Source organism: Takifugu rubripes, chromosome 22 (assembly GCF_901000725.2).
Source record: "Takifugu rubripes chromosome 22, fTakRub1.2, whole genome shotgun sequence".
In the NCBI taxonomy this organism is placed as follows: Eukaryota; Metazoa; Chordata; class Actinopteri; order Tetraodontiformes; family Tetraodontidae; genus Takifugu; species Takifugu rubripes.
In genome coordinates this window covers 12,908,102-12,922,931 of record NC_042306.1, presented here as the reverse complement: position 1 = coordinate 12,922,931, position 14,830 = coordinate 12,908,102, and the positions used below count along the sequence as shown (strand labels likewise).

At 46.5% G+C, this 14,830-nt stretch overlaps 1 protein-coding gene and 1 long non-coding RNA gene across 4 annotated transcripts; one reads left to right on the top strand and one right to left on the bottom strand.

Moving 5' to 3' along the window:
- Window positions 1-629: 629 nt before the first annotated feature.
- LOC101070938 (endothelin receptor type B) lies at window positions 630-7,702 on the bottom strand. 3 transcript variants are annotated; one of them, XR_003886916.1, is made up of 9 exons: window positions 6,951-7,374; window positions 6,248-6,709; window positions 5,433-5,545; window positions 5,019-5,223; window positions 4,649-4,798; window positions 4,413-4,546; window positions 4,226-4,334; window positions 3,382-3,585; window positions 630-1,022 (listed from the first exon to the last, which is right to left on the bottom strand). XR_003886916.1 is itself a non-coding variant. In XM_029830554.1 (9 exons), exons 3-9 carry the CDS (start codon window positions 6,659-6,661, stop codon window positions 3,451-3,453), a joined length of 1,260 nt encoding a protein of 419 aa, XP_029686414.1. In that variant the 5' UTR covers window positions 6,662-6,709; window positions 6,951-7,254; window positions 7,637-7,702; the 3' UTR covers window positions 3,014-3,450. The 3 variants fall into 3 exon arrangements, 2 of the variants coding, with proteins under 2 accessions (XP_029686414.1, XP_029686415.1); XM_029830554.1 differs by lacking the exon at window positions 630-1,022 and adding an exon at window positions 7,637-7,702 and having other exon boundaries at window positions 3,014-3,585; window positions 6,951-7,254; XM_029830555.1 differs by lacking the exon at window positions 630-1,022 and having other exon boundaries at window positions 3,014-3,585; window positions 6,248-6,847; window positions 6,951-7,375.
- LOC115247859 (uncharacterized) lies at window positions 5,463-14,034 on the top strand. The gene is made up of 3 exons (XR_003886917.1): window positions 5,463-5,646; window positions 5,739-5,866; window positions 13,927-14,034. It is a non-coding gene; the product is annotated as an uncharacterized lncRNA (long non-coding RNA).
- The last annotated feature ends 796 nt before the right edge of the window (window positions 14,035-14,830 follow it).

Here is a 14,830-nt window from a genome sequence, read left to right as displayed (position 1 = left end):
TAAAGCAGCAGAGTTAAGCAACTGATATGCAAACAGCGGAGTGGTTTGGATGCAGGCGAACCGCCACAGTGTTGGAAATGACCCCATTGCATCAATATTATAAAATAGGTTTCAACTAGATGATAAATAAATAAATAAATGTGCTGAATGGTTAAAATAATAAGAAATGTTATGATTTGGCCGCTTTATCTCTTGGGAAATTGCAAAATATGCCAAAAAATATGACGACTAAATTGAATGTGTTTTTAACTCAAACGCCATCGCCCTCTAGTGGCAGCAATCCGCACCGACACACTTAATGAGTAACGTGCTTCCCTTCTCTGGTCCTGCATTGAATTTAACAATTAAAGGTACCAAGATACTCAAACATCTGTCTCTGCCATACCCAAAGGCCTGCAGATGGTTTTATGAATGAGGCTGCAGCCAAATACTGTTGCTGTTTACTGACACTTGGAGAGTGCAGAGCTCCTCTCTATGGCCTCTTTACAGACAATCATAACATATCCAATTGACATTTTCTTTAAAAAGTCTTAACATTTAGAAATCCTCCTCTGATCTGCACCGCTACATCTAGCTGGAGTTGGCCTGATGAGGCCACAGGCAACATGGAAACAGGTAACTTCACGATGTTTCCACAAAGTAAGTTCAATTTTATTATTACAATATGTGTGCACACACGAGTAACAGTGGGAGGTACAGTTACAAAAAATGTTTTCCTTCATCACATACATAAAAACAGCATAAAATCCAATATATATATATTGTGTTTTGCACTTTATTAATAGTAGAAGCTCACAAAAGAGGTAATTACACAACAGCACTGCTGTAAACCTTTAGCGCTGAGTTTAACACCTATTAAAAGTAGCTCATTTAAAAAAAAAAATGTAGTTGGAACCTCAGGTGTAACCTGTAGACCTCTGCATAAATACCCACAAGGAAGGAGATTTTTCTGTATTTCTTTGCAGATCTTACACAGATGTTTGGTGTCTTCTGGATGCTTTGTGACTGAAAAGGTCATCACACTGAGAAAAGTAGCAGGAAAAAACAACACATGATCAAATATCCACTCTGCATGGGGCTAATTAAGTCCTACTGACCTTTTCTGTGCACCTAATGCAGCAAGGGTGTGTGTGTGTGTGTGTGTGTGTATGGGCATCCCGTTAAGTATGTGATAATTGGACATCTGGAAAAGTATGTTTCATGAAGTCAAACTTCTTTTTTTACAGTGTGAAACTGCACGCGAGCAAACCAGAGGAGAAGCATCTGAAGGCATTGGAACACGTGTGGAAAACATCAACCCAGGAACACTCTGTGTACCTCTGGTTGCTGCTCCCGCACCCTGCGCTACCCCTCGAAGGCCTTATTTTCAACTTTGCCTGTTCTTTTCCCCTTTGAAGTAATTATACGCTTGAGCGTCTCCTCAGATGCGAAACCGCGACAGATTTGAACTCAGTGATGACTCAGAATTAAAGATTCACTCGTGTTGCATTTGAGTCTGTGGATTCAGACGAGTTACACGACGGGCATGAAAGCAGGAAAAGGGCCTTGGATAAGTTACATCAAAGCATCGCAAGAATCTGTTTGATAGTCTCAAAATAGGAGCGTTATCAAACACACATGCATTTCTATGAAAAGCGCCGTTATTGGAAGCACTCAGAAAGAAAACTTTCCTGGTAAGACTCTGCCAATCACCCCCCCCCCCATGTCGGGCTGGAAGCATTTCCTTCTGGTTGTACTTAAACTGCGATCACAGCGGGCAGAACCCACCCGGGCTCCATCCACACGGCAAACCTGCTTCAGACAAGGCAAACGCAAAAACACATTGCGCAACCGTCACAAAACAGCCAAACGGCGATACGGATCACGAGACAACAAATCGCACAAAGGCCTCCATTGATGCCTGACTTTCCGGGCTAATTTACCTTAAAGGTCCAACCAAACCGGGCCCTTCATTAGGCACTCAAACCTCTGGGTGACGGAGAAGTTTAATGGTGTTTCTAAGCTGCCAGACTTTGATTTATTTCCACATATTTCCTTAAAGTATCATGTTTGGTGCTCATGTTACAAGTATACAGCTCTGATATCAATAGTTATCAAAGAACCTTTGTCAGAGGACGGTGCCTCACATTTGTGGAAGGTTACATCTGCAAGCACACAGCTGTCCGACTCCTGCTGCCCATCGAGAGATAATCAAAGCGGAATGTGCCGCCATTTCTCTCACTGGAGACTGCGGGTGCATCTGAAACCACACTGGATTGTTTGGTAAGAGGAGGCAAAGGAGTTGGAGGAGGGCAAAAAAAAAAAAAAGATGGCACAGAAGTGGTGAAACCACCGTGAGCATCTCTTTGAATGGGGGAGAATAAGAGCGAGCAGATGCAGATGGGGAGAGAAATCCGGGATGGGTGGTGAGGGATCACAGGACAGAGGGCTCCTTTTAGAGCTAATATGACATGCGTGACACTGTTTTAGCCCAAGGGAACATTCCCAGGTCAAAGCCTGTGTGTGTGTGTGTGTCTGTGTGTGTGTGTTTACAGTGAAGAGTGAAGAAGCGAGGAGGAAAAATAAAGCGATCACAGTAACCTCCTGTGTTCCGTATCTCTATCACATGACGACCCCCCCCCAGGTCACACTTAATCAAACCCGCGCTCGCCAACACAAAACACACACAGACTCGTACAGGCCACAATAACAAGCGACGCTTCACCATTCACAGAATTGATTATTACCATGTGTTTCAACAGATAAGGGCTTTTAAAAAATTTATAAATTCCTTTAAAAACACACATGAACGTATTCTCCTTTGTTGCTTTCATAACTGGGTTTATTGCAAAACCAACCCCGCTGTGAACCCCCCCCCCCCCCCCCGCAGGTAAGGAGTTAAATTTGGGAAATACACCTGTACAGCACGAGAAGCCTCAGTCGGGAAAACCCGGAAAAGCGCGACAGAAAAGACGACTGGTCGGATCAGTAGTTCAGTAACTGGCAGGAAAAGATGTTTACGGCGACACACGTGAGGAGCACGCCCAGTAACATGCATACAAGAATATGTAATAAAATATACAAATAATCCCAAAGGATAATTGCTAATACTCATGCGTCACAGTCTGTCCATATGCTGCAGGAAATACTGCAAGGTTCATAGCATCAAAGTAACATTCAGTATCCAGGCCGCAAGCCTGATGAGCTGTCGACCCTGCTTTTATGTTCAATACAGCCCCCCCACCCCCCCGCTTTACGCCTCTGGCACCCAAGAATGGACTGTTCGACAAGCAGCGATTCTTTTGTGGTTCTTGATAAGGAGAATGTTTAGGAGGCCGTGATGGTTGAATGTGGAAGAAGGCCTGGTAAGATGGCGCCGACAGGCCAATGGCAGGCACTCACCCTCGTTCGGACACCCACACGTCAGCATTTTTGTTCACGTATCTCCTTTGCCGATAACCCGACTCCTCGTCAAGCTGTTGTGGACTTGTTGGTCATGCGGGAGTTGCTCTGCTCAGAGGCTCGGTCGGTGACCTTCAGCTTCATGCACGACTGCTTCTCATCCATCAGCATCTCGGCTGGCAGGCACCAGCAACACAGGCAGGACTGAAAAGAGGAGGGGCCGATGAGAGAAGAAAGGGGAAAAAAAGGAATATAAAGGGCATAAATAATGGGATTATTAGGAACATTAAGAAGGAAAATTTACTGGAGCTGAAGCCGTTATTGGCTAATGGTTAATGTGCAACTGCAGCTAACAGGGGTAACAGCATCGCCTGCAATTCATTATCCACATGGAGTTAGCAAGTGGAAATCAAGTTACAAACAGAGTAGGTTTGTTTTCATCTGGAGGTGGGTCACACGATAGCAGCCTGACAAATCATCAAGTGATAGGCCGCGACTGGGAAAAGCCGGGTCCTTCTTCCATTAGCTCCGAACGTCTCTGTTTTGGCTAATACCACATTTAGCATTTAAATCCAACGTTTTTGTTCAAAAACAGCTGATGCCTGAATTCCTTCCTTTTAGGTTGTTGTCTGAAGGCCGATTTATACTTCTTCAAACACATCATGTAGTTTACAACACTGCTGCAGCTTATCTAATCTACCACCGCTGTGTGAAGTCAAAGGAATGAATCAGCTACTTCCACAGTCAGATCACAACTTGTTGCTGCAATCTTTATACCAGCCCGCGTATGGTGGATCCGTTATCACGCACACTTCCTTAGCTTAGCTTAAAAGATACATCTCACCCTGAAGCAGCTCTTGAAGCGCTTGCTGACCATGTAGAGGGCGATTGGATTGATGCAGGAGTTGACGGAGGCCATGTTGATGCCAATGTAGTCCAGCACCAAGAAGAAACTAAAAGAATGCCCCTTCATCAGTATGGGTATCGACTGGTGTTGCATTGTGGGACATTCACATCACATCCCCTCGTACCTGAGCAGCTCACAGCGGTTTGGATCCTTCTCGTCGTAAATGGTGAGCTTCAGGATGCGGCTGAGGTGGAGAGGCAGCCAGCACAGAGCGAAGACCAGGACCAGGCAGAACACTGTCTTAGCAACCTCCCTTCGCTGCACATGCACATCAAACCATGTGGGGTGATCAATCAGCTCAATGAATTCTATATTCTAAAGTCTTATTATAAAAGTAGGGCGAATGAAATGCCATCTGACCTGCTTCAGGTGGTCGCTGAGGGCGATCTGAACGCCATTTTTCTTCCTGAGCATCTCACAGGTCATCAGGGTGTAGAAGATAGCAGTGCAGGCTAACGGCAGGCAGAAGTACACGCTGAACAGCCACCAGTCCTTTGCGGACTTATAAAACTGGAATAAAAGGTGTTTTTCCGTGAGCTAAAGATGCATTCCACACCCACCAGGTAGACTCTGTTATTTCTATATATTTATTTATCTGGTACCATCGGCTGTGGCCAGAAAACCTTCCGTTGCGCCTGTTTTTAAGCCGACTTCCAGTGTTCGCAGCTGTGTCAATACGGAGCGTTTTGCTCCGCGCTCATTCATACGCCTCAGAAGATCTATAACTCACGCTCATGAATCCAGATTTCTGCATGGGGTGCAGCAAGCAGATCCTCAAGTACTCTCCTTTGTAGTCCATGGTGATCATGTCGAAAGCAATGGCCTCTGGGACGGCTAAGATAATGGACAGTATCCAGATCAAGGCTATCTCGATCGCCATCCATTTCGGAACGCCGATCCCTTTGATGCGGCTCCACGAGGCCACGGCTCGGTACCTGGAAGAGTTGGGTTACGTAATGAAAGGACATTCATCAAAGAAGCGGACATTTCCATAAAGATCTGGACTGATTAAACACTTTAATATCCACTTCAGTACCCTTGATCCATCGTCTGAGTACCCTGAATGCACTGGCAGTGACGTGTGCCATATAAAGTTGGGTCAAAGGTCATTCATCAAAGCCAATCAGCATCTGCGGGTGCTTACCTGTCAATGCTCAGAGCGCACAAGCTCAGCACCGTGATCCCCACGGAGGCCTTTTGCACAAACGGCACCAGCTTGCACAGCGTCACACCGAAGGGCCAATCCTCTGCTAGCAGCTGGAGGGAAAGACACATTTATTGGGAGTTTAGGCCGTTTCAGATGAGACTCTTCCCCTTTGCTGCTCCCTCTCTCTGCAGGAATCCGACGAGCACCATGTGTGAGCATAATTCCAGTCCCCGAGAGCATTCCAAGCTCGTTCCCTCTCCTCATGTTCAGTGTTTTCTCCCTTTTATGTATTTGGAAACGCAGCATTACCCCGCTAAACCTCGACAGAACGGGACCTTTGATCTCCGCTTTGAACGAACGGAATGCAAGTTTAGATCAATTGGGATCATATGTGCTCCCGTATCTCCCAGTAAACACAGAGTACGCCTTTGGTGAGTGCACTCTGGTATGCAACCGCGTCCAGTTGTTTTAACACGCCTGCCCCTTTACCCAAATATACCGGCCCCCTCCCCCCAGTGCGCGCTCACACGTGCACGCGGAAGCCAACAGATAATGAAATACCAGAGAGGTAGGGGGATGAAGAAGGCTCAAACCGTAATAACATGTGAAAACTGTGGTAAGCCCCTTCCTCTGTGTGTGTGTGTGTGTGTGTGTGTGTGTGTGTGTGTGTGGGTGGGGGTGCCAGGCTTTAAAAGCCAATATGCAGCGCAGTAATGAAAACCATCAACTTCATTCATCATCTATTATTGGTAGCAGGGGATGGTGTGGGTCACTGTCTGGAGTTCTCAGCTGGAAGCTCAACGTGAGCTCACCTTGTAAACGTTGATGGGAATGGCGATGATGATGTGCAGCAGGTCCCCGAGTGCCAGGCTGGCGATGAGGATGTTGGGCCCGTTACGCATGCACTTGTTCTTGTTGATGATCCTGAGAAGGGTGGAGTTTCCGATGATACCCACGACGAACACCAGGCACGACACCACCGTGTTGATGTACTTGAAGGTGTCCCGGATCTCCGTGGGTCCGGTGCACATGGGAGGTAGCCGCCGGCGCGGCATGGTGATGTTGGGCCTCACGGGAGCCTGCATGTCTCTCTCTACGAGCCCGGGTCTCTGCGTGACCACCAGAGCGCCCTGGGAGGACTTCTCCCTCGCCTCCTGCTGCCCGCTGGCGGCAGGGATGTGACCCACCAGGAGAGGTACGATGAGGCAGAGGAGATGAACCTTCATCCTGCCGTTTTGGTCGTAAACACGGCTTTTATCCTGCTGGCTGCGGTCCTTAAGCACAAAGAGGTTTGGGGGGCTGGGATCTATCACTACGGATGATTCTATACAGTCTGACACCAGTCGGTGCTGATGCAGAGATTAGGCTGGAGCTATACAGCTCTGCCAGACACACCGTCCCTTATATCTTCTCTGTAATTAATTTAGAACAGCCATAGTAAGCAGAGTGACCTCTCCCCTCGTCTCACAGCCCCACACAGGGCTTGGAACACTTTTAATCTGCAGTTTTACTTACCTCTCTCCAGGTATTGTAAAAATCCACCAGTATCTGTGGGTGTTAAACAGGCCCGTCTTGATCTCCAGACACTCTGAGCCTTGTAGGATGGAGGAAAGCTCCCGGAGTAAACGATGGCTGTCCCCGCAGTGACGGTCCAGTCATCTCCACCAAAAACAGCCTCTCCTCCACAAGTGGGGTGGGTAAAAGCGGAATCCTGATCTGTGATCCGGAGACGCTCGCTCTCCCCTCCTGCAGTCGGTCCTCGATATGTACAAAGTCTCCAGAGGGTGCTGGCTCGATCCCTGCCCTTCAATCCCTCCTCCTGTAACGTGGAGGAGGGGGCGGAGGAAGACAGACAGAATGTCCACCAGTCAGCTACGAGACTGACCTCACATTCAAGTGGGTTAGACTGACTGTTGAGGTGTGTTTTTATGGGAGTCTTTGTGTATATTGGACCTTCATCAGCCAATAACGATCTTAAAACTAAAACAATTGTGCTTTTGCTGTCACAGCTTATTATCATCCTAAATTTATACGCATGCAAATACTTTCAAAGTCACTGTCATGTGACTTCAAAAGTCAATATGACGTGCAGAGTTGAATCTAAATGCTAATGTTAGCAGGGGTACTTATTTTGGAACGTTTATTCCCCATACAGGGTTTATTTATTTACCTATTTATTTAATCGAATAAAAGACACCTACATTTTTTGCTCTGGACTTCCTGGGGAACATTTCCTTAAAAACTTAATTTCAGGATTTGGGTTCAGGGGACACCGTATTCATTATTTCTGTGCCATCTTTGATCTAAAGCCAACAGATTCAGCTTGATCCAGGTGTTGGACTGACTTTGAGAACAACATCTGGGACCAAGCTGCCGATATGCTGCATGAGACGTTTTCCCTTCATATGTTAATATTTCACGTAGATCAAAGAGCCTGCACTATCAAAGCGGTTTAGAAATCAAAGCGTGCCTTTGATGTCACCTAAACGATGAAGATAACGCACATCCGCGTGCAAGTCCACGCGTTTCTCTGCTTTCTTGGACATAAACGACACAGATAAACACATTAAATTCCTATTATGCTTCCTCACTCTGTGTTAAATCAAATATCTGGTCACACATTAAGCTGTGTGCGAGGATTCTCATCAGGAACATTTCAGACAAATCAAATCACCAGGAAATTCTAAGTGGAGGCGGAAATTTAAAAAAAATAATTTTATGACTATTTTATGAGGGTTTATGAAAAACAATATCTTCAGCGTGGAATGAGGTATAACCCCTCTAAATCTGATCCCCTTGGCAATTATTTCGCAAATGTTTTCAGGAATTTGGCGATCTCTGCTCGGCAAAATTGCTTTAATTCCAGCAACACTGGAGGGTTTTCAAGCACGAACTGCCTGTTTCGGGGCTCGCCACGGCGTTTCCATCAGATTCCGATCAGCGCTCTGGCTCGGCCACCCTAAATACGAAACCTTGGAGATGTGGATTTTCTCTGTGTTCTTTGGATCAGCGTCCTGCGGAATGATCCTTGTGTTTTTAGGGCTTTAGATCAGCAACCGAAGGGTGGATGTTGACTGGAATGTTCTCGCAGAGAGCAGAACTCATGGGTTCATCAATTAGGTCAATTAGGTTAGGAGGTCATCCAAGTTCTACAAACCCAAATCAAAACTAGAGAAACCTACATAATTGGTAAATAGAATTTTCGTGATGCCGGGATCCCAGTGAATGTGTGCGGCTCTCCGGTGAATCTCCGGGACCTCTCCTGTTGCTCTGTCTAGACCACATCTGCATCAGCTCAGCCTGGTTCTTCTCTGTGAAGCCCGCTGTTTTGACTCTGAGGAGTTTCACCCGGGCCGGCAGCCATCAGAACCAGATGTGTTCCTCTGTTGACTGATCTACTGCCTTGCTGGAACCGTAGGAACTCCAATTTGGCTCCCTGTGAATTTTCCCGCTGGTTGCCTGTTGCGTGCGCTCCTCACCAGAGGAATACACGCTTATCTTCGGGATAGCAACGCTCTCCTCGTCCAAACGGACCTGTCGGCTTCACAACTAAATCTAAGAGGATTGTGGGGCTCATTACAGCTGCGGAATTGTTCTCATTACTGCTGCTGTTATGATCTCTTGATTATGGGCAGATTGGCTTTAGGAATTCAGCTGCTGCTGTTAGATCCTATTATTCAACCAAACATTTTTCAAGATAAATCATAACCATGGATCACTGCATCCATGAAAATATAATAAGAAAGGGGGAAAGGAAGAGATCAAACGTGCCCATTTCATGCAAAACCAGCCCTAAATCCAATATTTGATTTCCTGCTATATTCTCATTCCACGTTGGTGGGAATATTTGCTGTTTTAGCTACGCCTGCGTGGAGCTGTTGTGTTTGCTGCACACACACCACCCAAATGTGCAGAAACTCCTGGTTCTCCTGAGAGTCAGGAGGTCGTCCGGAATTCCGACCTGAGCGGAATGTGTCAGTCTGCAGGTGGGAAATAATCCACACCGTGCAGGGTCGTCGGCAGTGAGGTGAGGTGGACCTGGGGCCGGATCAGCCTGGTAGGAGGAAGGGAACATCTGGGAGCTGCCACTTGGTCCTACAAAGAGACAAATCGCCCTGCTTCATTCAAACCTTGCAGCAGTTTAAACTAATCCATTCAGCACAACTGAACAACCATGAACTTTCCAAAGGGAACAGAGAATCTTAGTGTGGGAAATAAAGAAAAAAACAGGCAGCGGGAACACGGCGTTGTGCAAAAACATTGTATAAGCTGTTATTGAAGAGTCAGCTGTAGTCATGGATCTTTCAGGATTTGATAGCTCTTGGTCAGCTTCTGGGGTTGTTTGAAAAATAAATGAATAATAGGAATGAATGCTGTGACATTGATTTAAAACTGTTGGAATATGAGGGAAATATAAGAAGCCTTGTTCTGGACAGAGTTTAAATCAAATCCTAATAAGATTTTATCAGAAAGCTCATTTCAATAAACCAACAAATTTGAAGGAAATATTGTATATTAGGTGACGAACAGTGCTATGGGAACTATCCGACCACACATCCCAGTAACAAGTAGCGAAGATACGCTTCTGGGGGGGGGGGTAGGCTGTTGTCAATGATTGCCAGTTTTCCTCACAAACGCCATCATCACATGTCACACGAACACACGGGCCTGACATGTGTCGTGAGGTCACATGCTGCGTCACATTCTTCAAGCACTGGTATTAAAACATTAAAAGACATCAAATACGTTTGAGCTCCGGCAAGCGGTCCGGTTGTTTTCTTTCCACGCCGTGGGCGCTGCTGCGGCGCCGCGTGTGTTTTTGGTAGCTTCTTCTATGTGTGAGCAAAAGAGAGAGGGGTCTGTGTCAATCCCTCCCCAGGCCACCTCCTCTCTGTCCATCTGTGGCTGTCCTGGGGTCATAGTGGCCCTTTAACACTGGGCCCCTCTGAACATCAGCACAATAAACTTTTATGTCGCCCCTGTACACACTTTTTATTTCAAAACGGCTGCGGATTTAACTGGGGTCTGAGGTGCTGTGTGGACACAAGTGTTTTCTTGTCTAAGATGCAGCCATGTGAGAGGACCGTGTTTTGGGTGTATGAACGTGTGCGTGTGGGGGGGGGGGCAGGCAGAACCTGTCGGTCATGACAAATGTCTCCTCCATCCTAAACATTCGCTTCCTCTGGAGGGAGAGTTGAACTCTTATCATTTCTTTACATTCAAGAGGAGGAGGAGACCAGAGGGGATGAAGGAAGGGGCCTCATCATCCGCCCTTCATCTAGTTTTAAAGCACATCTAGAATGATCGGATTCATTCAATATTTACAATGAATTTATTTAAAGCCATTTCAGTGTTTTCAGGTCCCCCAAAGCTGCGAGGAAAAAAGCAACGCAGCAGTTTTTTTACTAAATAAATTATTTTCCCCTAAACATAATGAACTGATTATTGCAGCCAATAAAGTAGCAATGATGAAGCAATAATGGCACATAAATGAATGTATATCTTTAATGTCTCAGTTAAAAAAACTAGGATTTTTAACAGATGCTGACTTTATTTCCACTTTTCTCGGTGCTTTATGATGTCTTTATGAGCATGATTGTAAAGCAGCTGGGGAGAATCTCTCAAATTCCCCCTCTTTATGGCTTTATTATATCATTAAACACGGACGTCTCCTTCGTATGGCTGCAGAGATGGAGCAGCGAACTTCTCTCTGTCTCTCTCTGCACTGGTTTGAGTTCCTTTTCTTACTTAATACATCACATCTCACCCATTTCTCCACTTATTTGAAGTGCTCTTTTCAAATTTGACTGCACATATGGACTCAGTCGTTCTCACAGTCTGATCAACAAATGGATCACGGCCACGTTCCGCGACGGACTTCGACCCCTGAGTATCGATGGTTTTTTAACAGGAAAATGCAGAAATGTGACAAGAGCGAGCAGGGGGAGGCCTGAGCAGGGAAGTTTAATTTAAATGAAGTCCCGATCAGCTGCAGCGTGCTCTGCCGATATAAAGCTGAAATAATAATCAGCTGTATATCCAGAGGAAGGCGTCTGGCCGACAGACATGATTTCACGCTGCCATTCATGTCCACTGAAGATATTATTTGGACTTTGATGCTACATACAACTAAAATAGTTCCTTGTGAGTTACCTCTAGAGGGTTTTTAAGCTGCCATCTTGAGCTAAGAGAACGTTCTGTGAGAATAGATGAGCCAAAGTGATAAGTTCTTGAGTCTTATTCATTTATCTGTGGATCGTTTTTTAACCCGGCATGCTTAAATTTTTCTGAGCTTCTCTTCTGAAGATGCACGAATGATCTCTGATCAAAGCCAAAGGAAGGAGGATGCAGGGAATTAGACATAATGCAGCATAATCGAAAACAGCGGTGGTCGTGCATGATGCCTTTGGTCATGCTGAACCAATACCGCCAGTGAGGGCAACTGGGAGTGCCTGAACAGGCAGTTTCCCCTTTTTGTTGCGGGATGTTTTGGGTGGCGTCGTGACGGAGGATAGGTCTTTGAACGAGAGCACCGCGCCGATCTGATAATCCAGAAAACTGGGCTGCAAAAATAAAGGAATTTATAACACTGGGAGCCTACTGGGGTGGAGCTGGTTAGCACCGATGCTTTTGAAACCATGTTTCCACCATGCAGGGGGAACCAGGTACTGACAGTACAGTACACAATCAGCAAACTACAGTCAACTCGTCGGCCTTTCCGCGGTGCGTTCATGTACAGCTTCCATGATTTCTCTTGGTACTCCTCGAAGAACCTGCCCAGTTTGAGTGCTGGGACGGTGCCAGAAAACGGACGGATGGACACTCTCAGAGCGGCAGACGGTGTCTGTCCCATTAACACATGTCCAGAAAGGTCTGGAAAAACATCCGATTCAGATTCTGATCTCCTCCTGTCAAAACCAGCTGGGTTTCAGTTGCAATGAGGGTCCTCCCCAGGATGGTTCTCATTTTCTGCACCTCTTTTCTTTGGATTAACATCCCCTTTAGGGCCGAGGCCGCCGCGGATGCCTGTCGATCTAATCAGATTTGAGCTGAACGGGCTGACTGCGTGTGGAAATGAAAGCGGAACATGTCTAAGAAACGGCCTGATCCCTCCTGCTCCATATTCTGGCCTATTAGTCCTGTTTTGCTTTCAGCAGCTTCAGGACAGTGCATAGAAGCTGAACTTTCCCCAGCATGAGGTTGGCATTTGTGGTTTTCAAATGTGATAAACAGTGTCTAATCACATGAAAACACAACCTTAAAGGAAGAAGGAACACTCAGAGGACAAGCTGAGCCACATGCACATCGCAGCGAGCTCATCTCTGCGCCGATGACGTTGTTATTAGAGTCAGGCGGGGGCAGAGGAAGGAGTCCGGCTTCAAACGGGGAGTAACAATTTCTGGAACGAGTGGGATGAATCATGATTTTGCACTGTATGTGTGCTGGAACCATTGAGGGAAGGACCAAACACTGAAAGTATGGGGGTGGGGGGGGCAGTGGGAGTCATAACAAGGGAGTCATAATTCTAGAGGAGCACATTGGTTCTGCTATAGACTGCAGTGATGGATGGAGAAACATGCCTGTGCAGAAGAGGGTGTAGCTCCATACTAGATTAGCCACAGGGGAGACGCGGCAACATTAATGCTGTAATACACAATATTTCACAAATTCTCCTGAAGGAATAATAAAGTACTAGAGCTACTTTTTTCATGTTGTGAAACACCAAAATATTTCAGAAACTCCCACAATGTCGAGATGAAGAACAGATTTACCTGTTTTTTTCAATCCAGACTGGATTTTTCTCGTTGCTCCAGTCACAAACTGCCTCCTCTCCGACCGGAAGGCGACTGAAAGAGGCTCAGTACCACTGCGGACTCGCTGCCGGTGCAAGATCGGGTCCGTTTCCTCTGCTGGACGTCCACCTGGTGAATAAATCAGAGGGTTTTATTTTAATGAAGCTCCACAAACCTGCTGAGGAAGTTACCGATGCCTCTGCAGGGACAATAAGGTCCACAGAATATGAACATGGCAGCCTGTTGCATAGGAACAGTGTATTATATCACAAGGGACGCAAATATGGACTAAAATGTTGATGCTAATGGATGAATATGGGAAAGCCAAACTGAAGTGAGCATAACCATTCATTGTCACGGGAGGGAGCGCTGCTCCCCATTCCTGGCAGTTTTATGGCCCATCTCCGGGTTTATCACCCCTCCAGAGACTCTGTAGTGGCCGATTTGGTCGCGCGTTTGAAGCAACGCAAGTGAAGTGAAGACAAGAACAACAACAGCCATCTGCACCGAGTTTACGGAGACACATGGAGCTGAACAACTGGAGCGCGACCGAATGGCAAACAGGACCACTGGAGTTATACACTTAACAGATGTGAACACTCACTGGAGGAACACACACACACACACACACACACACACACACACACACACACACACACACATTGCTGTCACTGTTGGTGTCCCCTGCGTTGTTTCAGAGAGAGAAGCCTCGGGGGGAGGAGGACGGCGAGCGCTCGGAGACGAGCTCCTCAGGATGCTCGACCTTCACTGGCTTTCAAAGCGCGTTCCTCTCACGAGACTATGGGAAAATGCACCCATTCGCTTTGGACTTTCGTGGGGACCTGAACTGATCAGAAATGTTCATTTCCTCCTTTATGCCCGAGCCAGGCTGACTTCCCCCCCAAATCAGGGCTAACTGATCCAAAGACAAATCTAATGAGTTAATGTTATCCTTTGATCAAAGTAAATCACATGCTACATTCCATCAAAAAAAAAAAAATTCTAATCATTTCATTTCTAATCTCTCACATAAATGTAGGGGAATTCCGACGGGACGGGATAAGAGTGTCAAACATTCTCCATCACCTGGCACGACCCAGAGGGAAAAGGTCCAGTCTGATGTCCCACAACCAGCTCATCCACATTCCCATAATCTCCCAGTAGCCAAATCACACAACACAGTTAAATAAATCTTGACTCATCGAGTCCTCTTAAATCCTTAATACATATGTGGCCTTGTATTACCGTGTTCTAAATAATGTCATTTGCTCTGGCTCTCCATGACCTCCAGCAAAGTGTAGCTGGAATGAAGCGATTATCCGGGAACACGATCAGAACTGAGCACCGCCACACTTTTCCTTTAACCCTGGAGCTCTTTTGGTTGTTTGGGCTGCTTTTTTGGCCGTGCCAGCGATTTTGTCCCGTTGCTGCTTTAGTTTGGAAGCGAGCGTTTCTCACCTCCGACGGTTCCCAGCAACAGTGCTGCGGTTGTTCCCTCAGCAGATTCCGGTGTGACATGAAGCCTCGTGCCTCGGCAGGACATGTGACTCCTGTTTCCTGGAGACTGTAACAGTGTGTCCTCTTTTCCGCCCTCACTGCCTC

Excerpts from the sequence above, each read along its gene's own strand:
- LOC101070938 (XM_029830554.1), bottom strand. The coding sequence starts at position 6,661 with ATGAAGGTTCATCTCCTCTGCCTCATCGTACCTCTCCTGGTGGGTCAC. Across the intron at positions 4,799-5,018 it reads AGAAATCTGGATTCATGAGC|TTTTATAAGTCCGCAAAGGA; the intron begins GTGAGTTATAGA and ends CTTTTATTCCAG. Across the intron at positions 3,586-4,225 it reads GCTTCAAGAGCTGCTTCAGG|TCCTGCCTGTGTTGCTGGTG; the intron begins GTGAGATGTATC and ends TCCTCTTTTCAG.